This window comes from Trachinotus anak, unplaced genomic scaffold, assembly GCF_046630095.1.
Source record: "Trachinotus anak isolate AG129_WGS33_773 ecotype Australia unplaced genomic scaffold, CSIRO_AGI_Tana_v1 ptg000013l, whole genome shotgun sequence".
Lineage (NCBI taxonomy): Eukaryota > Metazoa > Chordata > Actinopteri > Carangiformes > Carangidae > Trachinotus > Trachinotus anak.
Genome location: NW_027273864.1, coordinates 2780495 through 2808297, shown reverse-complemented (window position 1 = coordinate 2808297; position 27803 = coordinate 2780495). Strand labels below are relative to the sequence as shown.

At 40.5% G+C, this 27803-nt stretch overlaps 1 protein-coding gene across 2 annotated transcripts; it reads right to left on the bottom strand.

Annotated features, from left to right (window-relative positions):
- Nucleotides 1-1262: 1262 nt before the first annotated feature.
- On the bottom strand, nt 1263-25894 carry LOC139630038 (cytosolic 10-formyltetrahydrofolate dehydrogenase-like). Of its 2 annotated transcripts, none has more exons than XM_071493075.1 (23): nt 25706-25894; nt 20143-20281; nt 18879-19113; nt 18638-18803; nt 16129-16230; nt 13723-13812; nt 12689-12826; nt 9913-10038; nt 9729-9820; nt 9222-9369; nt 8997-9116; nt 8278-8405; nt 7067-7217; nt 6860-6930; nt 6312-6417; nt 6139-6226; nt 5926-6019; nt 5737-5836; nt 4627-4725; nt 3617-3782; nt 3399-3504; nt 3083-3282; nt 1263-1777 (listed from the first exon to the last, which is right to left on the bottom strand). In XM_071493075.1, exons 2-23 carry the CDS (start codon nt 20267-20269, stop codon nt 1722-1724), a joined length of 2709 nt encoding a protein of 902 aa, XP_071349176.1. In that variant the 5' UTR covers nt 20270-20281; nt 25706-25894; the 3' UTR covers nt 1263-1721. The 2 variants fall into 2 exon arrangements, with proteins under 2 accessions (XP_071349176.1, XP_071349175.1); XM_071493074.1 differs by lacking the exon at nt 25706-25894 and adding an exon at nt 21383-21519.
- Nucleotides 25895-27803: the final 1909 nt, after the last annotated feature.

Here is a 27803-nt window from a genome sequence, read left to right as displayed (position 1 = left end):
CTGCAGAGCTGTGCTCAGCACCATGAGACATGCGGTCACTTGATCCATTGTTAGTAAAAAATATTGATTGCTGCAGCTTTAAAGTATTTTTCACTGTCTGTGTTGAAACATTGCTTCATCCACCTCCTCACAATACATTAACCTAGATGTTACTGTATCCCCCATCCAGTCCTTAAAATAGTGGCTAAAGACCTCCTATGAAAGAACCAATAAGACACCCTTGTTTTTTGTTTCTTGTCACAGTAACACAAAAAGAAATATAACTCATCATATATCATATGCAGTAGCGATGATTTCCCTTAAGCACATTGTGTTCACTGTGTCCCCAGTCGCCCAGCAGGCCAACATATGGTGTGCACTGTCAGGTGATGGTGAAGGAGGTAACCCTGGACTCAGCATATACAGGACCTCAAGAAACACTGGCATCTGCCCCGGACCCTCCACATATAAGCACATGATCCAGGCAAAGATGATGTGACCACTGTGTGGTTTCAGTCCCCCGCTAAACACTGTGTTTTTTCATATCTTAAGTCATGTTTTTAGAATAATCAGGACTGTTTGAAAATGAAGATTAGCTGTAGTCAATACATCAATCAGTCATGATATGTGGAAGGCTTGTAGTGCACAGTGCAGCATTGTCAACAAGCCATTAATGACTCCATGACAAGGGTATTCTGTTTGTTTATGGACAATAAAACCATCACACTGACGAGCAGAGCAGCTTCTAGCACAGCAGAAACTTGGTGGTATCAACGGACACAAGGCAAATTGGATCAAAACTTCCTTCATTCTACAACAATAAGATCCCATCTCTGACTGACCCAGACTGTTTTGCTTCACACACACTCACTGTAATTGTAATTTCCTTGTACAATTTTGTTGCATAACAGTAATTAGTTTGGATCTTGCAAAGGGGAAGGATGTGTGAACTGTGTGTAACCAACTGATTCAAGTTTTAGAATCTAGAGTTTACATTAGTGGTTTGTATTAATAATTCAATAAACATACTTAAGCAAGATCCAACATGATAATGCACAAAAGTGCTAAAAGAAGATTAATCTGCCAACTAACACACTAACCTCCCATAGACCTGTTTTTATGCTCAGTTAACTGTCCCCTGGCTGCAACTTTGTATTTAACACACAGGTATGAGAGTTAACGCTCAGGAAGTGTATCTTCCAAAGTGTTAAAACTGTTCCTTTAAAATGCATCATGAAAAACATGTCACAACAACAGCAATAAAGAGGTCCAGAGCAGTGGGGTACTCAGAAGTTTTCACTGTTAACCAAAACTGATTAGAAATGTTACATTTCTTACGATTTTTCTGACCTAATGTAAGCCATATTACAAATAATTCAATCATTTAATCGCTTTCCATTTTCTACCTTGTAACTCAAACACACTGATAACAAAACTGTCTCAGAAGTTACTTGCGCTACCTACAAACATATCATTTGCATATTTCCGGACACTATTTATTACAGCATAACTCAGGTGTGTGTTTTGGGAGGACTGAATGTTGCTGTGTTAGACAAATCTAAGGAGTTAAGGCTTTCATTATAACAGTCTGTAGTCACTAGAGAGAGAACGGCTCTTAGGGCATGACTACAGGTGTGAGCTGATTTCATTGAGATGACAATCACTCCATGTCAGTGTCCATGCATAAATCACTGCACGCAGGAAGCTGATGTCCTCATTACTTCTGTCCTCTGTGATGGAGCTTAATACTCAATGGTCACTGCCTTTGTCTTCAGGTATTCATTGAGAGCGTCTTGTCCTGTTGGAGTAACAGAGAGACTGACAGTAAGATATTAAGGCAGGCTGGTGCATGCCGTCCTGATGCTGGTAGCTTTTGTGGTTCTACTTTTAATGTAACACTCACTGACAGAAAATGCTGGAGGGATGATTCAATTATTATCAGCTCAAATTATGATGAAAATAGTGAAAAGGTCCCAGCCTTCTTATATGCAAAGGTGAAAATGGCAGTGGTATATGTATTTCTTGTTTCAACAATAAAATTTAGCAATAGTAGCAGTAAAGCTAATGCTAGATAATGATGCTACGGTAGCTGCTGGACTTGAACACAGATTGAAGGCTATGAATCTGAACGGTAAACCATCAGTGGTGGAAGAAGTATTCACATCCTTTACTTGAGCAAAAGTACCAATGCAGCCACATAAAAATATAAGTAAATAGGTACTAAGAGCATGAAGTAGTTGAAGTATTGCAGTAAAAGTATTGGTGTGGTCCCTCTGACTGATAAATTACTATGTATGACATCATTAGATGATTAATACTAAAGCAACATTAATGCGTATATTGCATTTTACTGCTGTAGATATTTAATGTTGAACTACATCATGTCCTGTGGGCAGCGCCAAATCGCAACAAAAGTTATCTCAAGGCACTTTCCAATTGGAGGAGGTCAAGACCTCGCTTCCAAGTATAGGAGAGAAAGACACCCAACAATTCCCAATTAATAATACTGGACCAGTAGACTTAGTATGGAAGATCACCCATCATGCAAAGCAATATGAATGTGAAATGTCAAAAGAAGGAGTAAGAATAATAATAATAATAATGAAGATGATGATGTTCATAGAATAAGTGTCAAAGTAAATCAGCAGCCTCTGCATTTTAAAGTCTGTCTTACTCACATATTCAAATGAACATTGAAAAGAAAAGGTTTCTCTCTGTAATATTGTAAGGTCCTGACCTTACTCTGTAAAGGGATGTTATGATCTGGCGCTACACAAACAAAGATGAACTGAACTGAACTGAATTAAATTATTGTTTAATGTAATCATTGATCTTATCCAAACTGACTCTATGAGATCCCTCGAGGTCTTAATTCCCGCCTGAGTGCATTTTATCAGCTTTTTCAGCCCTTTCAGTCCTCCCACATTTCATATGAAGATAGTGGCATAGTCATATCTACCATAAATCACAGTTTATATGATCAAAGTCTGTGAACAGCTATGGAGGAGGATATTTAGATTCAGCCAAATCCCCCACTGAGTTAATACATACATGAAACATGACAGCAGTACAGCTACATAATAACAGCAGCAGGTTTTCTTACCCAGATCTTTGCCAAAACCAGACTGTTTGAAGCCTCCGAAGGGCGAGGCCACATCGGTTTTGTTGTAGGTGTTGACAAAAACTGTGCCGGCATTGAGCCTTTCACTGACGTACAGAGCTTTGCTGATGTCCCGTGTGAAAACACCTGATGCCAGGCCGTACTCTGTCGCATTGGCCCTTCTCAGGACATCGTCCACTTCACTGAGAGGGGGAGACAGAGACGAGACATGGCAGTGGGAGAATCAGAACAGAGAAGAACAGACTCAAGGCTAGTCCTATGATGAAACGCAAATTCTGTGAGCTTCTGTGAGCCTCACCCGCCCTTGAACTTGGAGACGATCATGACAGGGCCGAATGACTCCTCTATAGCGATGTACATGTGGTCCTGCACATCAGTGAACACTGTGGGCTCAAAGAAGAAACCTGGACGGAAACATGTAACAGGACAGCATGTTATATAGACCCACTCATCCGTCATATCAGAGATGGACCACACTGACTGGTTGAAATCTGAGACTGACTTCTGTAGTCGTACCTGGTCGCTGTATCTGTTTGCCTCCACAGACCAGGGTGGCACCCTCCTTGACGCCGGTCTGACAATACTCCACCAATTTGTCCAAGTGGGCTTTGTGGTTCTGAGGACCGTGGTCAGTGGAGCGGTCCAGTGGATCACCGATTTTCATCTTCTTGACCTCCTCAACCTGAGAGTCAACACATCCAAAATTTGTCCAGCTGAAATTACTTTAAGTCATGCAGTTCACTTTTTTTTTTTCATAAAACATTAGGGAAAAAAAGGTCTTTGGGGAAATATCAGAACTGCTCCGTTTCCAGCAGCTGAAAGAGCGAGTCAGTGGCAGGCTGAAACTACGACTAAACAAACTTACAATCCACAGAATGAATGTGTGTTGTTACTTGACAGTTTTATTGGTCTCTCTAAAACTGCTTGAAGACACAACATCAACGGCAGAGGTTATTCTGCGGTCCAGACAGGTCTGAATACTTTCTTAAGTGACTGCATATTAATTTGTCTTTGAAGCATATAAACTAAAATAATTTATTTTAGTTTGCAGGAATTTACTTTAATTCTTAGAACATTATTATGATAATGGTTATTATTATTATATTGCTGCTCTTTCCCATCCTGCCTGCTTCTTAATTACATTAATTGATTGATAGTGCAGAATACTGCTACTGGCATTTGTACTTGTTCTCTGTTACTGTCTTTTGGACTGGGTCTAAAGTGGATAGTTATCCACAAGTTAATTTGGCTTGGTGATGACGTCTGGTGCAGACGGGCCCATTTAGAGACCGATAGTAATGATCATATGAGCATTTAAATAGGATAAAGACACATTCACAGGTGCTGCAGCTGACCAGGTAATTATCTATCTAGCTAATCAGCAACAAGCTAAGGTGCAGGACAATGTGTGTGTAAGTTAGACAAGGAGGAGACTTCAGCAGGAAGCTTAATGTGAGTTGTTGGCCAGAGTCTGTGGCTCCTCAGAGGTATGGGAGAAAAAAACAAGAAGATAAAAAGACACATACCACTTTCTTCACAAACTGGTCATGAATGGTGTCTTCCACAAACAGTCTGCCAGCCGCGATGCAGTTCTCTCCCTTATTGAAGAACACTGAGCTCATGCCCTGGAACACACACACACACACACACACACACACACACACACACACAGTAGTTTCACCTCTGTATCTATTTAAAGCTACAATATTTAAGGTCCCACTGCACCGTGCCGGCCGAGCTGATATACCAGCTAGACATATTAGAAAACAGTTAAATGGCAGCTTTAAAGAAGACCTATTACGGCTATTCTTAGTGTTCATCATTTTATTCTTGGTGTCTGCTAAAATAGATTCACATGCTTCACTGTTCCAAAAACACATTATTTCTCTCTTCACGAGCTGGACTGGAGCAGAGACAAGTCGGAAGGAGGGAACAGGGAGAAACTGAAGAGAAGTGCTGCAATTCAAGCAGCTCATCAATGCAACAGACTTCTCATGACAATATTCATAACCTGGAATACTTTTATAAAAAACCCTTTAGACTGTTGTATCTGAGCACTCTTTTAAGGAATGTAAATACTGGAGGAACAGACAGACAGTTAGAGTTCACAACCAAACATAGGTAGTCAACACCGCTTCATCGTCCTGCTGGTTCATGATGCTGGACAGGCTGGGAGTCTGAGGCCCCTGTTCGGCCACATTAAGTGTAAACTACAGAAATAACCGCTGTGAAAATAAGGCATCTAACTGTGCACAGTTTCTGAGGCAGTCCTCGTTGAAGTGCAGGGCTCACAGTAAAATGTTTGGAGCCATGGAAAACATGAAGTAGATTTCTCCAGGCATTCAGAACACTGTGTCTTTTCAGCATGGCTAATAGAAGTAGTTGCTGTGCCTTGTGTGTGGGCATGCCAAGCTCGCAGCACCAAGAGACGTATTGCCATCAGGAAGTACGGACTGGAGCCCCAACGAGGCTTCATACAAATGAGAAAATTGGGTTTTGCGCTTTGGTGGGAACTTTGAGCCCTGCAACTCTGTCGACCATTTACGTGCACAAAAGGCTATAGAACACACTTAAAGAGAGGGAAAAGCACAATAGGTCCCCTTTAAATGTGTGCTATCTGACTAAAAAACTCTTACCATGCGCACAGCCTTGTCCATGTCGCAGTCACTGAAGATGATGAGAGGGGATTTTCCTCCGAGCTCCAGAGACACTTTCTTCACGTTACTGACTGCACAGCTTCAGAGGAATAATAACAAATATACATAAAGATGAGCAGCTATGTTAGAATCAGTTCTGATGAGGTCTTGTAAATTTAGTTTACTCACCTCTTCATGATGTGTTTCCCAATTTCAGTGGAACCTGTGAAGCCCAGTTTACGGACATCAGGGTGGTCAGACAGACGCTGACCCACCAGAGCACCTGTCAGAAAAGGATGAGGTCAATAACTCACATGGCCTCAGCCTCGCACAAAAGTTCCTTTCATGCTTTGATGAGCTGATTGTATTTACTGCGTATGGTTAATCTGGGGATGATCTTACCTGACCCAGGCAGAATATTAATGACACCTTTAGGCAGTCCTGCTCTTGCTGCCAACTCAGCAAACTTCAGAGCCGTCAGCGGAGTCACCTGGAAACAAACAAAACATTTTTAATCCACGATCCATGTAATCCATGCATGAAAAGAGCCTGACTGCCAGAGAGTGGAGGCTGACCTGAGCAGGTTTGAGGACGATTGTGTTTCCAGCTGCCAGGCAGGCTGCTGTCTTCCAGGCCAGCATCATCAGAGGGTAGTTCCAGGGAATCACAATGGCACACACCCTGAGAAGAAAGAAAGGGAGGCTTTTACTAATGACTCATAATGACTAATCATCTTTCTCTCTTCATTTTTGTATTTACATTATATGGGAAAAATACATTAGAACAAGTATGTAGCATTTCTTGCTTCTGATCAACATTTCTTTCCTAGGATACAAATTATATTCATCTTTATTGATCCATATAGAGAAGTGTATCCTGTGCATTTGACCTGCACAACTTTTTAAGAACACTGGTCAGCCACAGAGCTGCACTCCTGCCCAGCACATGGAATCTAGTAAGTTATAGTTTTACAGCACACTAAAAGTTGTGTCCAATAAGATTTTTAATATATAATCTCAAATAACATGTGTAATGTAATATAATCATTTTCCATCTACTCAACATGTGATTAAACAACATGTTAGTGATTTATCACACAGACATGTCAGTGACTCATTCTCACCCTATTGGCTCCTTCTTGGTGAAGGTGAGGTTACGATTGGGTCTGGCCTGGTTGATGGGGATGGTGCTACCCTGTGGAAAGAGAACATCATTTATTTTGATGTTATTTATCCATATTCTATTCTTTAGTAGCCATATACTGCTATCGTTTGGGCGGTAGCAGTCATTTATGAATGACAATGGCAGGCTTTAAAAGCTTGTTTCTTACTTGGATCTTGTCACACCAGCCAGCAAAGTAGCGGAAGGTCTGGATGGACATGCCCACGTGAGTCTTGAGGGCCAGTGTGTAAACAGCTCCGGAGTCGATGGCTTCGATGGTGGCCAGCTCTTCCTGGTGCTGCTCCATAAGGTCAGCCAGCCTATGCACAGGGAGGCAGTGGGTCTCTTACATCATGAAACATACTTGATAATGTCAGAATATAAGACAGGGACTGACAGTGGCACAGAATGACCAGATATGCAGCTAAATATAAATGCAAAGCAAAAATAATACTAAATACTAAATAAATACACTTTAAAGCACGAAGAGGCCTTTATGATTCTGTTTAGTTAATCCAATATGACCACATAAAGTACATATGTCTGACTTGCAGGCAGGTGTCTGTTCAGATTCAATTTATGTTCAGTCCCCTGACATCTTAAAGGCACCCAGTGGAGTTTACATTCACTGGTTCTCTCAAAATCATCCTATGTGGAACCTTGAGCTCTAACAAACATATTAAATTATTTTCCTATCTATTTATCTTATAAAACATCTTTCCATATTTTGAAACCTGTACTGTTTTTATCATGGTTTTCCAGCTTTGTCTGCTAACAGTCTTCTCCACTGTCTTTCCTGGCATGTTGCGACATTTCTTGGTGCATTACCACCAGAGGAAATGTGTAACTGAATGTGGGATGTGTACTGAGCATGTCCATGAGTCCTTGTGCTAATGTGAGATACAAACAAAATGGGGATCCGCAAACCATTGTCACATAACGTTATTTAAGCTCCGTAGTGAACCTTTAAAAATGGCTCCAGTCAACTGTTAACCAACCGTCGTGGCCAGATGAGCCTATTGACAGGCCTTGTTGCAGGGGGGGCTGTAGCTAAAACATTTAATCCAAGTTGGATTCTCACACAGGATACAAACACAAAACAGTTAATAATCTATGACTCATCTTGGTTAATGTTGTATTTACTACTGCAATGATATTATCCAAGGTTAATGTAAAACTTAGATTTACATAAATAAGTAAGTAAGTATTTCTCTAGAACATTAAATATTCATGACTTAGTAAATAAGAGCCCTGTCCACTTCAAACCACTGAGAGTAGCTCAGAGAAATAAAGAATTTGAGATACTTTTTATGTGATGTATGTCTGTGTGTTCATGTAGGAATCCTGTCACTCAAAGTCAGAAGCTGCAGAATTACTGACTTGTAGATGAGTCTGCCTCTGTCTCTGGGGTTCATTTTTCCCCATTCTCCCTCTTCAAAGGCCTCCTTAGCAGCAGCCACTGCCTTATCCACGTCACTGATCTGGGCCAGAGACACCTCACAGATGGCCTGTAGGAAAGACACAAAGTGGAGCTTCAACTTGAGAGGCAGTTCACATTGCACAGTGTAAATATTTATACAGTATATATTTATATATTTTTTACATTTTCTATATTTTTTGCACGACATTCCCCACATCTTTATTATTATTGTAAATATTCCACATCTTTGTTGTAAATATTTTATTTTAATTTTTTCAATTTTACCTTTAATTTTACTTTAAGTTTATTTGTGTTACTGTTTCGCACCAAACACAACATTCCTTGTATGTGGACAACATACTTGGCAATAAAACTGATTCTGAATCTGATTCTTCCTGTGGGGTCAGTTCAGTAAGATCACAACGAAATACTGGTAATGATTTTTCTTTTTTCTTTTTTTTATTTGAGTAGCAGTGATGGAGCCTTCTGTGTTTTCGATTAAAATCTTGCTGAAGTCACTCTGTAAAACCTGCATTATATCAAAGTTAGTTACAGCTGAAAGATTTGTTGACCCTGGAAAAATAAAGATGGGGTTTAATAAAAAACATTCTTGGCCTCATACTGTAAATGTGTTTTTTGTCATCATTCTCCATCAGTTTTTTTTTTTTTTATTCCTTACTGTGCCATCAGTCGGGTTGATTGTCTTGTAGGTCTTTTCTCCCTCTGCATGGACAAACTCTCCATTGATGAACAGCTGATGAGGCATTTTTATGGTCATATTGTTGATGTTCTTCTCCACCTGTGGAATTAAACAGTGTACATCAGCTTGGTGTCTTCCCTTGGTCAATCAACAGTCAGTGTCAGTTGGTTACTACAGTTCTCTATGAATTTCGATTGCACCTACATAGTCAACAACCAGTTCCTCTTCATTGTCCTCCCCCCTGAGCTTCCTGACACACATCTGGATGAAGTCCTGGAAGGTGGTGTTCATGTAGATGTCCTCATTCTGCAGCTGGCAGCTACTGGCCTGAAGCTTCACCTCCTCTACGAGCCTGAAGAGCAACAGGGTGAGAGTGATGATGCAGAAGAGAGAAGAGGAAAATGAGGAATTGAGAGTAGACAACAGACAGAGAAGCATCGAGCAAGGTAAAGCAATATGATGGAGTGATGATAAGTATCAGGAAAAAAAAACATAACTTTTCAACTTTTTATTTGAAGTTGGAAGCACTAAAATTCTGACTCATTACTTTCAGATGTTTGTAATTATGGTAAATATGGTGATCTGAGAATTAAGCTTTATACTGTACAATTGCAGTTCTGGTTAACAGCACCACACTTTAACACATTGTAATCTAAAATAAAAGAGGAACAAGAACAACAGTCCTATCTGACATGCTTTATCATTCATTACCTGACCACATCCATTGAAGCCGCTCCAGACTTGAAGAAGTCAGTAGAGTCTTCAATAGAGCTCACATTAGTCAGGATGCTCTGCCACACTGCCTGTGAGGGAACATAGTTAAAAGTCAGCATGAGACAAAACACACATTTGGTTGTCACCTTCTCCGTTAGATTTCTGAGTGAGAAAAACCTACCCTCATCTTTTCAGCAAAGGTTTTCTCCTCCTCATTGAGCTCCACAGCAGCACTGCTCCCTGAGGAAAAGTACTGTGCTGCAGAGATCATCTTCCCATCCTCAAACTGCAGATTCTTCACCAGCAGCTGCAGAGACAGACAGAGAGAGAGACATGGACAAAGAGTATGAAATGATCAGAACAACTCAACAAAAAGAGGGATACCAGTTTCATGCAAACACAACTTAAACAAAACATGACATCAACAGGGTTATAGTCTCACCCTGTGTTCATTTACAGCAGGAGTGCTGGAAGAAAAACATCTGTATTTCAGAGCTAATGAGAACTTATCTAACACCTTACAGTGTGCATACATGATAATTTCTTATACATTTGAGTGAACTGCAGATGTGTACACTGTATACAGAGTCCTCTTTCCTGAGCTGTCCAGAGTCTGAAAACATAAATAATATTTACTGTAAGGTGTAATAGAGAGGGTAAAGCTGACATGGGGATTGTTTGTTTGTTTTTTTTTTTAATATTATTTTTTTGGCTTTTTCATGCCTTTATTGTATAGGGCAGTTGAGAGAGACAGGAGATGGGGAGGCAGAGAGAGGGGGAATAACACGCAGGAGAGGGCCGCCCAACATGGGATTTGAACCAGAGGCACCTGCAGTGAGAACTATAGCCTCAACACATGGGGCAGGTGCTCTACCAACTGAGCTAAACACCACCCCAAATGGGGATTGGTTGTGAAATGTGTGAATAGGACATTGAAGTTTTGAGAGTGTTGCAGCATATTTATTAAAGCAGAGACACTACACAGTATTTAACAGCTGCAGACAGACAGCTGACAGTTAGGTTGCAGAATGGTCACGCTTCAGTCATTCAGCGTCTTTCTGACAGAAAGATTAACCACTGCTGCACTAGACATCTACAGACTCATACAGATACAAGACTACCAGCAGGAAGCTTACCGGACCAAAGTAGAGGACCAGAGTCTGCAGCGGCTGCTGGATTTATTATACAAACCAGAGATTAGACTGCACAGGGCAGGTATGTTTGTTTGTGCTTAAACTCCGGTCAGTAAAACACATCAGAAAACACGTATGTTAGAGTTGGTCAACAGGTTTGTATTCACTTCATTCAGCAACATTAGCTACTATCTCCTATTAACTATTAACTATCAACAGGCAGAGTCATGTGAGAATTACATTTCTGGTCAATTTCCAAAATAAAACTTCATGAAAAATGTATATACCACATCATCTTGGCCCTGGATTAGAGACTGACAATGTTTGGGAAGTCGTGTGGGATTTTTTGTTCTTTTTTATTCTCTTCTGTCTGCGCTGGCGGCCACCTGACCACTGCATGACGTGTGCGAATTGAGGAGGCCTGCTGGAGCCACCAGAAGTCAGAGAGGCTGCTCACTGCTGAGCCCATAAATCTGACATTACAGCACTTTATTTCCCTCTTCTAGCTCACTAGCTTTTCGCCACACACCTGTCTGAGCTGCTGAGTGGAGACTCGAGGCTTCTCTGAGCACAGGAGTATTGTTGTGGGAGCGGGATGTTGTCACCCTCTACCCTGGATCACTAACAGCAAGACTAATTTAATTATTAACATTAACAACAACAGCGAAGGCTGCACTGAAGTGGAGGAGTCGATTAAATGCACTTATAAAGCATGTGTTAATTAATTTGTTTGAACACTCTTGATGGGATGTCCCATATTCTGACTGCATTTTGGATCTCTCTCTCTCTCTCTTATCGTATGCGGTTCACAAAGATTGATTGTGAGAGAAAGTGAAATCATTGACCTGGAGGGGATGAACAAAGTTACACAGTAAACAGACCCTAGATCCATTGTGTGTTTAATATAGCTTAAATAAGCTGGGCTGTTTCATTTGTGAACCCAAACTACAAACACTGTGGAAGCAGCAGTAAACTGCATTTGGAATTACAAGATGATGGGTCCACCCACATGGGGCTAATGCCATGTTCATGTCATATCAGGGTCTCTATAATTGTAAGTGTCTGACTTCATGTCAACTTCCAAGTCAGAATTACACCTGGGAAACCCTGATTTCTCTGAAAGCTCTGATGTATCTGACTTGTCACTTACATAAATGCTTGAAAACCAAACAGATGTGGTCGTCTCATGTAAGCCAAATGCCATCAATTTATGTAATTAAACCAAAATACAGTGTTACAAGAGTTGACGTGCTTTGTTTGTGGTAGGATATCAGACAGTAGAAGTCAAATGATCTGTCACATGAGAGCGCGCAGTGGCCAGAAACCATTTGCCTGTCCCATCTGTGGAACCAGATACAAAGTTAAATGTCACAATGAAAGAACACAGAAGGACTCACACTGGGCAAAGGTCTCACAGCTGCTACATCTGTGGAAGAACAAGAACTTTGACGAAATAAAATACAGTATTAAATTGGCAAAATTACTTAAAGGAATAGTTGAATAGTTTACAGAACATTGATATGACTCATGTCTTTGCATTAAGGATGGAACTGCGGCTAGAAAGTGTTTAGCTTTGCATAAAAAATGCAAGCAGGGGAGAACAGCCAACCTGACTCTGTTCAAAGTTCAAGAAAATAAACCTACCAACATCTCTAAAGGTCAGTAAATAGCATTTTGTACCTTTGTTTAATTTGTCCACGAATAAGAATGCCAAAAACTGTTCATTTACACTTCAGTTACGGGTTATAACTTTCATGGGGTGACAGTAGCCATGCACTGTGGCTTCTTGAAGTCTTGTTGAAGAGTAACTGTTGTTTGACTTACTGCATTGCCATCATTGCCAAACAGCACCAGGCCTGCCTTGGTGACTATTCCAGGCCGGCTGGCTCCGGGGATCTCCAGGGACTGACCATTAGCTGTGGTGCCTTTATCCATCAGGGTGGAGCCGTAGAAAGTCACTTTCTACAGGAACAGAGACACAGGGCAACACAGCTTTGGTGGAGAAAATATCTAATTGAACTCATCAGTTGCTCTTTCTTTGAAATAATGGAGATAAGATAAAATAAGACACAATTAAATGGTTAGTTCAATAATGACAGGTGTGTCAGACAGATGTCCTCCCTCTGAATAGAAACAAAAGGTGTATTTTATGATACTAATAAAGTGAAATATAAATAAAATAAATAACTTTACTTATCACTGCATAATGTCACTCTTTAATTTACACTGGCATCTAATTTCCTTCCTTAATTGGTAGCAATATCCATATCAAAGTCACAATCACCTGAAACAGCATCTTTCAACTATTTTAGCATATAGTAAATTATGTGTTTAGCAAACTTGTAATGATGATGGTAAATCACCAGAAACAAGTAATTTCTCTTCTTATAATCACACCCGGCTTTATTTTATATTTTGTGCTTTAATGAGGGATGCCTGTCCTATCAGGCATTTTTTGTACACCAGGGGTTTCGGACACACTGGTTCACTATGTTGATGATTATTCAAGAATATAAGAGCAGAGTTTGTTCTGAAAGGATGTTGAGCTTTGTTTTTGATGTACAAGCTTAAACCACAGTTTTCTCAGTCGGCAAAGTCAGTCTTGAATATTATACTATGAATTATATATACTTTTATAATCATATATGATATTAGAGCAGCTCTAAAAGTGTGTTACATGATGATATCACAAGCTGATCATTCGTCTAGATTCTACTTCAAAATTATAAAACACTTATTTTTCATGCTTGAAGATTTACTTAATTGTCCATGTCCAGTGATAAGAGCAGAAAATACAATTGCTGTAACAACTGAGGATACAAAAATACAGTTCAGTGTCACAGACAGTGTGCTGTTACCTGCCCATCAACCTCTGCCCAGGCCCCGGGGACTTTGTCGTTTCCTCTGATCCAGTTGTGGAGAGCGTCAGCAGTTTGGTTCCAGTCAATCTGTCAACGAAGAGCAAAAACTGTTATGACCCCCTCTCAAAAATCTGAATGATCCTCATGTTTCAGTGAGCAATACCAAATGCTGACCTCAGTTAAACATTTTAACTGTTATTATTTGCCAACAAATGCCACAATTTCTAGAGAACACACTCATTCATCATACCCATAACCAACCAATACCAACATAACTATATAAAGTATATTAAGATGCTATATATAATTATAATATGTTTTATGTTAGCATAAATGTGTAGCGTAATATTACAACCAATATTTTCAGCACCTTGTTCTGAATTTTTGTTGGGGCAGGCCACCAACAGAAAGCAGTGGCGGGAACCCTATTGTATTCACGAAGATTTTATTTTTATTCTTCCACTAGTAGAAGTGGTACCACACCCACACACCCAACTCACTCACGCACTCATACGCACACCTACACATACACACTTTGCACCCACACCAGACATAGGGTGGGGAGAGGATGGCTTGATGGGCCCCCCTGTCTATCTGTCCCTGGTGCCGTGTGAACTGTGCGGGGATCCTGCCACGTGGGGGAAGAAGATCCATTGCGGGGATGTCGCGGGTGGCCCTGGCGGGGGTGGGCGGCCTCCTCTTCCTCTCAGAATACCGGGCCACCGCGGCGGGGTGGGGTCTTTCCCGCTGGGTAGGTGGGGGCTGGGGGGGTTGGGACCTCTCCGGTGTGTGGCGGGCTCTCCGCCGGGGGTGTGGGCGGGCCTTCAGTTGCTGGGTCCATTTGGCTATGGGTCCGGCCTGGTTTCGGGCCACCTGTGCCTTTGGTCCGGGGGGGGCGGTGTTACTGCAGCCCCCACATCAATTACCCACCACATCCAATGACAAATCGCTACACACTTGCATACACACATGAACACATACACATACATACACACACACCTACCCCTTCCCTCATACACACACACACAGACAGTTTCACACACACACACACACACACACACACACACACACACACACACATATATACACATACGCATCTAATGGTTAAGAACTAAAGAGTGACCATAAATGTGGATATTGTTAGCTATTGTTATTGTTACTGTGGTTGTTTTTCTGTTGTTGTGTTGTTGTTGTTGTTTTTCCCCCGTCTCCCCACTCACCCATTTTCCTTTTCCCCATATTCCCTCTGTTTTCCTCTTCCTGTCCACTCTCATTCCTGATGCGGTCCGGTTGTCTTAATAAAGCTAAAATATGCGATAGGAGGAGTATCCCACACTCCTCCTTCGCAGAGTAAATCTGCCCCAACAACACAAGGCATCCAGACCACTCATACTGCTTGCCAATGATATTGGAACAGGACAAAAAAAAAAGAAGTGGTACCGCAGCAAAGTTATGCAAGTGAAATTTTCAAGGGGAGGTATAGAATGTCAAAAATGTCACATGTCAACTCGCAGGTGGTGCTGTGATGAACCTGAGGGCAGGAGGGCAGCTTCTTGTGTCGCTGATATTAGTGGAGCTATCTTATGAAATGATAACATTCTGATGAAAACATTGTTTCATTTCATAGCTGAATTATACAATAAAAAAAAACAAAAAACACGAGGATATTTATCACCCATGTGTTATCAATGAAGTTAGTTTTTTTAGAAAAGCCTAGTGTTAACTGCAGTCGGTTTCTCTCAATACTGCAGTTGTCTTTTCTTAAGTCCTTATGAAGTGTCCTTCACATCTTTCCTTGACCTCATTGACATTTTCCATTGAGGTCAAGGAAAACTGGCTAGGAAAGGAGATTATTCTGACTTTTCAGCGGCAGGCTATATCTCCTCAGTGGCCCCCTCCAATTATTGCCACTTGTGGCTGAATTCATTATTATGAATATGTCCCTTTTACCAGGTACTTTAAATGTAGCTGCAGCATTAAATGTCATCGTAATTTTCAAGGAAATACATTTTTTCTCACAAATATGGAATTATATACAACAGGGTTTTAAAGGTTTTGACATCAATGTGGGAAACTACTGCTAACATGCACTTTCTGTGACCTCACAGTTCCTCAGTCACAAAAAGTCTATTATGGTCAAATGTAACCTTTAAGGTCATTAAAACTTTAAGCAACAGGTGAGCATGCATTACTTTCACTTTAAAAGCCTGTGTTCATCAGGTCTGTCTTTGTTGTTCCCCTTAAATCAATTCATGTCTGTTTAGAAATCATCAACACAAAGGACTCCACAACTGCACTGTGGTACACTGATGAATGCCACACACTCTATGCAAACTCAAGATACATGTTTTTTAGACTAAGCATCAGTGGGAAGTGATATGTCCAGATGCGCTTTTCTAGTACCTTAGCATTTTCTTTCTTCTGGATGCACTCATATGTGGCTCCCTCCTGTGGCTGGGTGATCCTTGGTGCCTTCCCTTGTGCAATCAACCTCACTGCTTCCACCTGAAACCAGAACAATGTAGTTCAGTTCACTGAGGCAACACATCTGTGCTATCTGCATGGACTTTGCCATCAAAGTGTTTGTCCTGTTGGGAAATGGGCTGCTGGAATCTGAAGATAGAGAAGCAGGAGGATCCATAACATGAGACAGTGATTTAGTCACGTGTTAACTTTTCCTATGTGTCGTCAGTAAAGATTTTTCGAGGGAGATGGTAGGGGCGCATTCCTGGATCCACCTATTAGTGTTGTTATTAAAAAGGGAGAGAGTTGCACATAAATTGGACCATAAATGACCCCCCCCCCCCAGTAGTTTTGAATGCTACTTCAATTCATATTTATTTTTCACAACTATCCATTTTGCAACCAAAAATCAATAGACTCAAAGTGGTGTTGCGTTATCCATCACGTTGAACATAACTTTTGTTAATGTTTGATTAGTTATCCATTAATCTATGTGCTGACTGATTTCAAAGTCTGCACTGCTACTTTACCCAATAATATAACAAAAAATAAAAAGCAAAACTTGATGTTTACTATGATAAATTACACAACTTGTTTTGAGAATTTGTTGATGAGTAGAAACCTATGGCTGGTCAGATAAACTAACACATTTTTTTTTTAAATGTGACTGGACATTAAGTTTGAGTAGCTCTTGGAAAATTGTTAACTGAACTCATAGACTGTTCTCCTGTAAAAAAGTAACCACAGGTCACCTGTGCAAGCAACTTATCATGACCCATAGTAACCTCTACCGGCGGTAGACAGGAGCAAAGTAGGAGGTTGGTGGCAAAGTATATATAGAAACAGAGTCTAGATCAGGCAGAAGTTGGGGTGGATGGATGGTTCGACAAACCACAGGACTGTCACACAGGAGACCGCTGTTATCATCTGATACCAATAAATTCCTATGCAAATTTCTTTATCTACAACCTTACTTGCATATTTATTATTTTAACTATGACGATGAAGGTCCTCTAACCTTAAGGAAGAACTTATCTTAACCTATACCTTGATCTTTTCCGAAATGTAATCAACTAGTTTGCATGACAGGGTTGTATTTGGTCATATTATTGTCGCCATGAAGACAAAGGTCCAGTAGGCCTGTCATTAGTATGGTGCTCCTGGAGTGAACCTGACAGCCAAGTGGTGAGGGCACAAACCACATGGGCACTAGTGCTGAGCAGGTGGTCCCTGGTTCGCCTTGCAGGAGGGCAGACTCTTTCCTGCATGTCATTCTCCTGCTCTCTGTCCCATTTCCTGTCACTCTCCATTGTTTTATAAAAATAAAAGCTTACAAATGCCAAAAAATGACTTGGCTCCTGAGGGTCATATCCATGGGCTAGGACAAGCAACTGATATGGTTGTTCAAACTAGGTTACTTGTTTGAACTTGCTATTTCAAAAGCTGCACTAATCAATATTTTGACATCAATGATGTCAATGTGTAACTCATATTGACAAATTCAGTGAGAATCACCACCTGAGTCAGCAAGTCTCTTCTGCTCAGAGTGTTTTTGTGTCTTTAAGCTCATTGTTTTGGTTTTTGGTTTTACTGTTTACTGTTTTGATTCAGTCCAGCTGTTCTTATCAACCTCAATTCTGGACGCAAGCAGCTGTTTTCAGTGAAGAAGCACAAGTAACCCACTGTGCACTAACTGTCCAGCACCAAACAGCAAACAGAGAAAGTTACTAAAGACCTAGTGAATATAGTGAAGCACTTTGTGGAGAGTGAATATTATATATAATATAGTTAGATTTGCTCCGTGGCCAAAAACATGATTCCAATTGAATGCTTGCATGCCTGTTGTGTAAATAGGCAACAGTTGGCTAATAAAGTCATTCATAGTATGTTACATGTGTGTGATTTTCATGTTGCTGTGGAGTTCCTCCCTCAGTGACCAAAACAAAAAGAAAAACATGATAACAGTTAATGCAACTTTAAATGTCTATTATGTAAGACAAGAAACAAAAGTGCAGCTACATCAAACGGCTCCACAAACAGACTGAGCTCTTGATTTTAAAATGTGTCACCTCACAGAGTGCCAGGTGACCTCTGAGGAGAAATAAAGCACGTTAAAGTTTAACTATGGCAGGTGAGAGCACAGACAAAGGTTTGTAAGAAAGCCACTCTCTCTTATCTTTACACTGAGAGGGTCTTTGGTGTGGGTTAATCTGAGACGTGATTTAGTTTGCAGTGTTTTGTGGTTACACCACACACACATACTTGTGCATCATTTACAGTATGTGTATGAAATGTGTTTAGAATATGCATGTTCACCTCCATGGCTCATGTCACTCTTGACACGTTCCACTTTAAGCAGCGAGCTTGGCCTGCACCAACTCCTCACCACCTTCATTTAGCTTATGATTGTTACACCCATAATACCCTAATGCCCCCTCACCATACTTACTGTGCCTTTGACACCTTCTGGGAAAAGGAATCTCTTGTAGATCGTGTTGACGGTGTCATTGGGTTCAACTTCACACTCCCTCTGCAACAGGATTGGTCCAGTGTCCAGTCCATCATCAGCCCAGAACACTGTGAACCCACCTTTTTTGTCACCATGGATCAGGGTCCTGTGCGGTCAGAGACAACAGGTTAAAAGACTGGACATGTCACCACGCCTCCCACATTCTGATGGCATCAATCACCAGTTGATTGCAGAGGCACCCCTGTGGAGAGGCAGCAGGGAGGGGTGGTAGATGATGGAGCCATGTTTGGGGTGGTCGATGACCTCCATGGGTATAAACTGGGAGCAGAAGGGCAGGACATTGAGCTCGGCACCCGTGGCCTTGTACTGAGCCACCACCTCTGGGATGGCCTGGCCCTTTACACGCCAGCGGGGGAACTTGAAGACGGCTACGCCATCCTTCTCGGCCTCAGCGGCTATGGAAAAAAAAAGAGAATGATTCTAAGACTTTTATATTGTGCTGTGCAAACATGCTTTTAGTAACAAAGGTACACAAAAACTAAAATCAAAAACTTGTCAGTTCATTGCCAGAGTAGTGAGTCATGTTGTGAATTTTAAATGATTAATCAGTTATCAATTCTGGTATCTTTAAACTGTGAAATTTAAGATATATATGGAATATGGTCCTCAGGACAAATGTGATCCCAAATTAATGACATTCTGCAAAACTGTGCAATGCTTTATCACATGTGGGATGTAAAATTTCAAACACTGGATTTTCAGTTTCACATCCACGTTTCACTCTCTGCAACTTAAGAGGCCGTACGTCAGATTTCAAAATGTTTTCAGCTTCCAAGGGAAAGCGTGACAGAAAACAACAACTGACATGAGACCAAATGAAAGCTCATGAAGATGAGTGACAGCTGCTGTGGTAGAATGTTGAACCCTACCTCACTACTAATCCCAGTTCTTGCATGGGCTGTCCCCATGAATTATCTGTGTAGCTGCAGCGGCCCTGACATGTAGTTACATCTTTGCAGGCGTACCACAGCTACAGCATGCAACAGCTACAGAGGCTGTGCCGTGGCCATGGGTATGTTGTAAACGCTTAAGGCAGAAGTTTAAATAGATCTTAGCATTTTTATTGTTGTTGATTGTCCTGATATAAAGATGATGATCTGATGCTATTACATATACAGATAACATGCTGCTGATGACACACTGAGCTTGGACACCATTACTTATGATGATGCAACTCTTGCAGGAGAGCTTCTTAGATTTTTTTTTTCTGTGTTTAGACAACCTATGTGGCAAAACCAGTGGTGTGACAAGTCCAAATTTCATTCGGCACCATTATGTGTTAATTGCTTGGAAACTAATACTCAGTATGACCTTGGTGACAGAGGAAAAACAATATTTACATTCCTAGTTCACTGTAACTGGTGCTGAAGCCATGTATTTATGGCAAAGCCAAGTGGGGAGGTCCCAGTCAGTGAAGTTCTCACCTAGTGGGTCAGCCTTGCCATCCTTGTCAGGGATGGTGAAGACTCCTACGATGGTGTGACCATCCTTCCTCAGCTCCTTGTACACCTCCTGGCCGAACAGACTCTGACCAATTACTGCAATCTTCATCCTCACACCTCACTGTGGAGCATTAACACACACCAGGACAATTAATATGAGGAATCAAAGTACATGGATTACAGCTCATATAACAATAAAAACAACATTTGACATAAAAAGTTAGGGCTTCTAACGTTCAAGGTTATCTTGCAATTATTGTTTTATACCTGCAAGTACTTTGCACTAACATATACACTGACATATACTATAACTGAATAGTGTGAATATGTTGCAGTCTTTCTTTCACCGAAGTACACATGAACTGTATTCAGTCAGCAGACTGACTTCAGAATACACAAGGTTCAGACAGGACAGAGCACATCTGAGCTGACCTGACCTGAATGCATTCCAGGATCAAGCTCTGTGAGTTTGGGTTCTTTCGAAAAGACACAAAGAAGTTTAAAATACACACACTTTATGAAAGCATGCACAAGTGTGTGTAGGTCCAAAGAGCAAATGGAGCAGCTCTATGTACTCAGTCTGCAGATTATTAGGAACACTTTTCTAGGTCTAATGAAACAGCCCTGCAGTAAAAAATAATTGATAATTTAAAATCCATCTATCAGAGTTGCAGATAATTATTAGATAGTTATTCTCAACATAAAAAAACACTAATATGATCACAATCATAAATATATACGTATACAATACATACACATCACATATTAAATACAAAGTACAGTACGTCCTTCCTTGACCAAACAGTAAAACTGCTCTGTAACCGTGACTGTCTGACAGTTTATTGACCCTGAGCAGAGAGGGGCGGGGCCCGTCCTCCACTGCAGGTGTTGGCCAATCACACGCACAGAAAAGTTGAACACGTTTGACAGCCCATTGACAACACAGACAACTCAAGTTATGAAGATTTACTACTAACTAACATTAACATTAACACTCATATGTAATCGCCACCACACTTCACAGAGCTGTGTGCAGCTGTAACGTGTTGACAGGGACATCACTCTCCACTAAATGTTGATGCAAACGTCAAGAATCTCCTGCTGCAAACACAAGCGATCGGTGTGTGTGTGGCAGAAGAGCAATCAGCAGTACATGCACATGAGTAAGCTCTGGTCCAAAGAAACATGAAGCAGTGGGACAAGCTGAAGTTTGAGCGCTTACCACCGCCGGCAGACCCAGTGCTCCTCTGCGTGCCTGGAGAGAGCGAGCGGGCGCAGGATGTGCCTTTTAATTTCCTCCCATTGGCCACACACGCAAGCGGCCCAGTTGCATAACACGCAAACACTGCACAGTGATTGGACAGTGCGGACTGCGAGGCCACAGGGGTCCACCTATCAGCTGCTGAGGTCTCTACGCGAAGCCAATCACGCGGAGACGGGGGAAATGTCAACTGTGATGAATCACTTCATCTTTACAGTAAGGGTGGATCTGTGTGTTGTTCCTGCAATATGCTGATTCAATTCTAACCTTTTCATTTAAGATTTCAATTTAACTTTACTTTGGCGTTTTTGCAAATGTGGCACAATACGAAGTTGTCGGTGAATCTTGAATTTTTTTGTCCATAATTTTTGTTTAGAAATAGAATTTCTGCACCACAGTAATTCTATTTTAATTCAAATTCTATAGGTCTAAGTTCTATTGTTGAAATGATTTGATTACACACACTGTTCCCAAAGAAATCCATGCTAAATAAATAAATGAAGAAATAAACGTTTTTGTATTTTGTCTTTCACATTCCTTCAATACTTTCTATGAATTTTGAATTAATTAGTTGGTAAAAAGAAATGAAGGTTAACGTAATTTAAAACTTTAAAAACGAAAGTAAAAGAGGGAGATATATGACTGACAGACTGAATGGATACCTTTATTGGTTTAATTGAACATATAAATAAAATCAAACACAATGAAAACAACCAATCATAGTCCACACACGGCACACACCCAATACCGCAGACAGAGGGACAACAATACAGCAATCAGCAGCACAGACAGACCTACTTGTGCTACTGGTAAACTGCTCAGTGCACAGCACTGACTAAAAGAGGTAATTGCTAGTTTTAGCAATTAATGTGAAGTAGCCTAGAGATGTGTACCAATCTAACACTGTCTCTATTTTATCTAAAATTACCCTGGTGCCAAATGGTATCGACTCTTCTTTCTGGGAAATGTTTGAGGAAATTATTACAGACCTGTGAAATAAAGTGTACTAATTTATAAGATTCAAAAGACACAAAATAGGCTGATGAAAGTAGGTCTTGTAAATTGAGCTTGGCTCCTCCTGAAACCTATGTTGCATTACTACAGTAGAAATACTTTTATATGGCGTATTTGTTTAGCACCAAATCATGAGCAGTGGAGAGGAAAAACTCCCTTTTAACAGGAAAAAACAGCTATTTAGTTATATTGGGTAATGCAATCATAACTGTGTCTCCACACTGTCTTATCTTTGTATTGTCTTTAGACTCATCAGCTGTCTAAACATTAAAGTAACTTCTGCAGTGAGACAGATGCTGGAGCAGTCCTCAGTTACAGCAGATCATTTAACGGCCGTAAACTCTAAAGAGGTTCACTGTTGTCCAAAGATTAAACTATGACAAAACTTTCTGATCCATGATAATTGTTGCACAAACTGTTTGTTAATCTGTTGGAAGTCCTGGCACCACACACTAAGTCAAATGTGTCTAAGTCTGTTAAATGTGTCTGTTAGATTACTGCCATAACTGCACACACACACACAGACACACACACACACACACACACACACACACACACACACACACACACACACACACACACACACACACATACACAGACACACACACACACACACACACACACACACACACACACACACACACACTCACACACTCATACACTAATGGTATGGTTGAGCAGAAATACTGAATGTGACCACTGAGAAGACACAGACTCTTAATTTCACTAATTCACAGATGAAGCTGAATTATTAAAAAGTCAATAAGCATTTTTGAGGGGTGATGTGGTTTTTGATGCTGTTCCTGTTAAAAATAGTGAGAAAGGTCAGAGGACAGGGAAGGTCATAAACTATGATTCATGCCAGTTTAAAGAATTTTTCATGTAGAGCTAAAGAAAAGCAGTGAATGTGCCTTTGACAGCAGAGTTTGACTCAGCAGTAACACACTAAATGCAGTGGTGCACGAGACAACAACCTCCAAATAAACAGGGAAAGCACAATGGTACAAAATCCAGCATCTTGAAATTCTTTAGGAGCAGATCATCATGATCCAGTAAAGGTAAAAAGATGTGTGTGTGTGTGTGTGTGTGTGTGTGTGTGTGTACCAAAGATTTATCAGTACTGGTTGGTTCTGGTCCTCAGTAATCAGTCAAGTTAATGATCCACTCAGCTCACAGTAACCTGACTCTCACACTAGCACTGCAGACATGGTGATTGGATGGTTTCAGAGTATGTGTGTGTGTTTGTTTATGTGTATGTGTGAAAGCAACGTGTGTGTAAGCAACATTTATGCTTAAATTTTGGTATTATTCATTTTTTTGTAAAAAGTATTTTAATACCACGTCATCTGGTCATTTACTGTCTAATACTCGAATACTAATGAACTGTGTCAAACTGGATCTCATTATAGGAAGTTATGCTTTTGTCATTCCTGTTTTCACACACAAGAGGTCACACTCCACCATAAAACAGAGCTCAGGCTGCAGATCCTGGATCAAGGAGAGCACTGGTAAATGCTGTACATTCAGCTGGCAATTTATTTGTCACACCTAGCTGAAACTACTGCAGTCTAACACAGCAGCCGTGTAATAAATCACACCTTCCTGACGGTACAAATGTTCACTTTTCACTGACATTGTTTCAGAGAGTTATTGATCATTTTATAGAGGATGTAGTTTGTAGTGCTGTTGTACCGTGTTCCATTATACAGAGAGTTGTTTCTGTTATTTAGCCAACTGATTCTCAACAGGGGGGAAAAAATAATAGAAACACACAATACACTTAACTGCAGCCTCCAAAGTGATTGACAAAATAGTTTCAGCTCAAACTGAACATTGTAACTGTCATGAAGGTAGAATTTATTGAGTATATTAGACTGCATCAATTGTGGCTTGGTGCACCTAATAAACTGGTTCATGTCCATGAACTAATTTATTGATTAAGGGATTACTCAAAATTACAATTTACAGTATGCTTTAAAGAAGTTTTATATAAAGAAGTGACATATATAGTACACAACATACAGTATTTAGCTTCATATGCAATCTATTTTTTTACATATATTTTATAAATACAACATTATAAGAAATATAGATAGCACAAATACACAAAAATATGACATGAAATCTAAACACTGCACACCTGAGATATTAACATATGTGATAATTGGATCATAAATTCAAAGAAACAAAATTGGAAAAGAAATAAAAATAAAAATAAATGGTCAGCCCTGATTATTATAATCATGCTCATAATTTCCAGGGTTGGTTTCGACCAAATCACAAACTATGTGTTTTTTTATCACACACGCTCATGTCATTGCAAAGAAAATACAACAGCTTGAAGACCAAGCTTCCTCTCAGTATCTATGGTTCTATCTCATTTACCTGTTTTATTGGGTCGGTAGAAGCAGAAATAGACTAGAGCAAGTAGAAATGGGACATATATGATCTACAACCTGCTAGCTAAGATCTATTGTGGGTTGATTGAAAATGCAGCCAGCTGCTGATGATCTATTTATTTGTTTGCCTTTTTTAATTTTCTCTGGGTTGCTTTATTTCAGTATAATGATTTGTATAACTAATCATTGAAGTGCAGGAATAAATGCACAATTATTGTATAATAACACAGTTTGGTCCCACAATAGGGTGATCAGTCAACATTTTACCTCAAAAACAAATCATATATTATGATATTGGATTTGACCTGTGGTGCTGCAGGAATTTGACCCCACAGATTCTCCCTGTTATGTAACTGAATATGCACACACAGTGTTCTCTCATAAAGCACACCTTCTGTCTTCTGTTTGACTAGTATAATCAGAAAAACACAGATAAGAATAAATATCTCAACCAAGTCTTTTGGAAAATGTCGATTTTTTTTTCCATCAGGAGAAACGTGTAATCACAACCAGCCCAGAGCTATTTTCACATGACTAAACATAGCTACACTGTTACACTAACAGATCAATTTCCACAACAGTGGAGCAAACTCTATCTGCTGATGACTGTGTGATATTGTTAATGGCTATAGCTAGTTAAGAAGGTAATTAAACAGCTAGTAAGGGAGAGATATGGACTAATGTAAAACATCACAAACTGAAGAAACATCTTTTGAACTGCCAAAAATTAGACTATTGCTCATGTTCCCCCTCCATTTCTCTGTGGGTTGACTGTACATACGACATGTTGGCAGTGAAGGAGACGCTTTGTACCCTGTTGTGCAGCCAGGGGCTCCACAGATCCATCATGCAGATTATAATTATAACTTACGTGCGCGCGTGGGTCGATCCTGATTGGTTGAGCATTCTCTGGTGGAGACGCTGTGTATCCTGCAGTCTGAGTGTATTTTCACACCAAACTCAGACAGCACACTGCTCCACACTGAGATTCACTGGCTATAAATACATGCTATGTGGAACGTGTCCTCCATCAGCTTTCCTGGAATAACCTGAAACACACACACACACACCCACACACACACATTCTCTCTTTCATACTATACTTGCACACAAGCAGTGTTGAAATTTCTAACTCAACAAACATCAACTCAAGCTTAATTTCTCTTTAGTCAACAATCGCTCTCATTGAATGGATCAGTGCCAGTTAATAACTGCAGCATTTGAACTATTCTTGATGGCGATGGGGACAACACATACTTCAGCGAGTGAACATGCATGAGTGAAGGAGTGCATTATTTTGGTACTCTATGTGTGTGTATGTTTGGTCCACATGTTTGTGTGTTGCCATCCCGTGACTTTCTGTCTAAAGCCTGGTCCAGGCCAGCCATGTTCACCTTGGCACTGGCTGCTGTACTGACAAGGCTGGCAGTCACTGAAAGCACCATGAGGTATAAAAATAATATACAGCCCATTTAATAAAAATTCTAGGACATTGCCAGGGGTTCAGACCAACAGCTCATCCAGTCACAAGGGCAATAGAGACAAGGCTGGGTGGTGAGGGTGGGTAACTTCAACTCGCACTGAAATGAGATGAGACAGTAAGAAATCCTTTAAGTAAAACTGCTGAGTGAAACTCTTTGTAAGCTGCACCAATATCGCACATCCAGGTCGGTTTACCAGTCAGACTTAGCCAGTGAAAACAGTCATATAATGTCTTCTGTGGCTCCCGTGGAGCTTCGAAAAGTCGGACAAAATAACCCTGATGATGTCATCACCTGGCTCTCCAATTGCTAAGTTTGTCTGTCTGCTGTGGCCGACACTGATACTGCGAGGGCAGTGAGTGAACCACAACAGTAAAATTATGGGACAGACAGCGAAACAATGAGCTGCAATTTTTACATTTTCCCATTGTTTTCACATTGTCATTTGATATATTGTTTGTACAAAAATATATACTTTTACAGGGGCTTGAAAGTATTTGGAACCTACTGAACATAAGAATCATGGTGGAGAAATTCCTATGAATGTTCTTTCTGTGACTCTGGGTCAACATTGGGTTCTGTTGTAGCTGCCATGAATCCAAGCTGACTACAGCTCACCATCCTCCACAAAGCAGAAAACTACAAACTTTATAACTTCCTTTCAAGAGGGGAGTGTTTGGTGCTTTATTGGTGGTATTCCTTTTGGGGTACAAATTTTTTTGCAACATGTTTTCACTTCCTAGGAGAGGATACACCGGGTCACCTCAGTCAGTCTGATACATGTCTCCTCAGTGTACCCTCTCATGTCCCCTCTTTGCTGAGACTGTGTAGAGGACACTGAGCTGTCAACCTCAGCATGCGTGGCTCTCCAGAGAGCTGCTGAAGAAACAGCAGCCAAGCATTCCTGGCCTGCATGATGACTGTTGTTGAAACACTTGGCCTTTGCGATGCAAAAATAGGGACAATTACGAAAATACTCCCCATCCCATCATTACTCCCTCAATTCTCTCTGTGTTGCAACAAGCTAAGCTCAACCAGAGGGTTGCTCAAACAACTCTAGTTGATGCAGCTAAATTTACTGTACAAATGATTTCTATTTACAACCTGTATAAAGCCATGCCGTGTGAGTAGGAGCTGGTTCCACAGGAGAGGAGCCTGACGGCTGAAGGCTCCGCAATATTTTCACTTTTCACAATATTTTCACATTAGTGTCTTTATTCACTTAAACTCCAGAACATAGACTTTTATTCGAGACCGGCTTGTATTAGATTCAGGTCTTTATTTCTAAGTCCCTCTGTTTGACAGGTAAGTGGTATTTTAGTGTGAAACCTTGATTTCAGATGCTCCCATTTGCTGTGTTATGTTACATGTTAATACAAACTCAACAATTCCTTAAAGCCCTCTAGCATTTCAGCGAACCTTTATTTCTTTACAGGATGTTTATTGCTGTGCTGCATCAAGAGTATTGTGTCATATTTTCTGGCATTT

Excerpts from the sequence above, each read along its gene's own strand:
- LOC139630038 (XM_071493075.1), bottom strand. The coding sequence starts at position 20,269 with ATGAAGATTGCAGTAATTGGTCAGAGTCTGTTCGGCCAGGAGGTGTAC. Across the intron at positions 6,227-6,311 it reads TCGTCCTCAAACCTGCTCAG|GTGACTCCGCTGACGGCTCT; the intron begins GTCAGCCTCCAC and ends GTTTGTTTCCAG. Across the intron at positions 6,020-6,138 it reads TAATATTCTGCCTGGGTCAG|GTGCTCTGGTGGGTCAGCGT; the intron begins GTAAGATCATCC and ends CTTTTCTGACAG.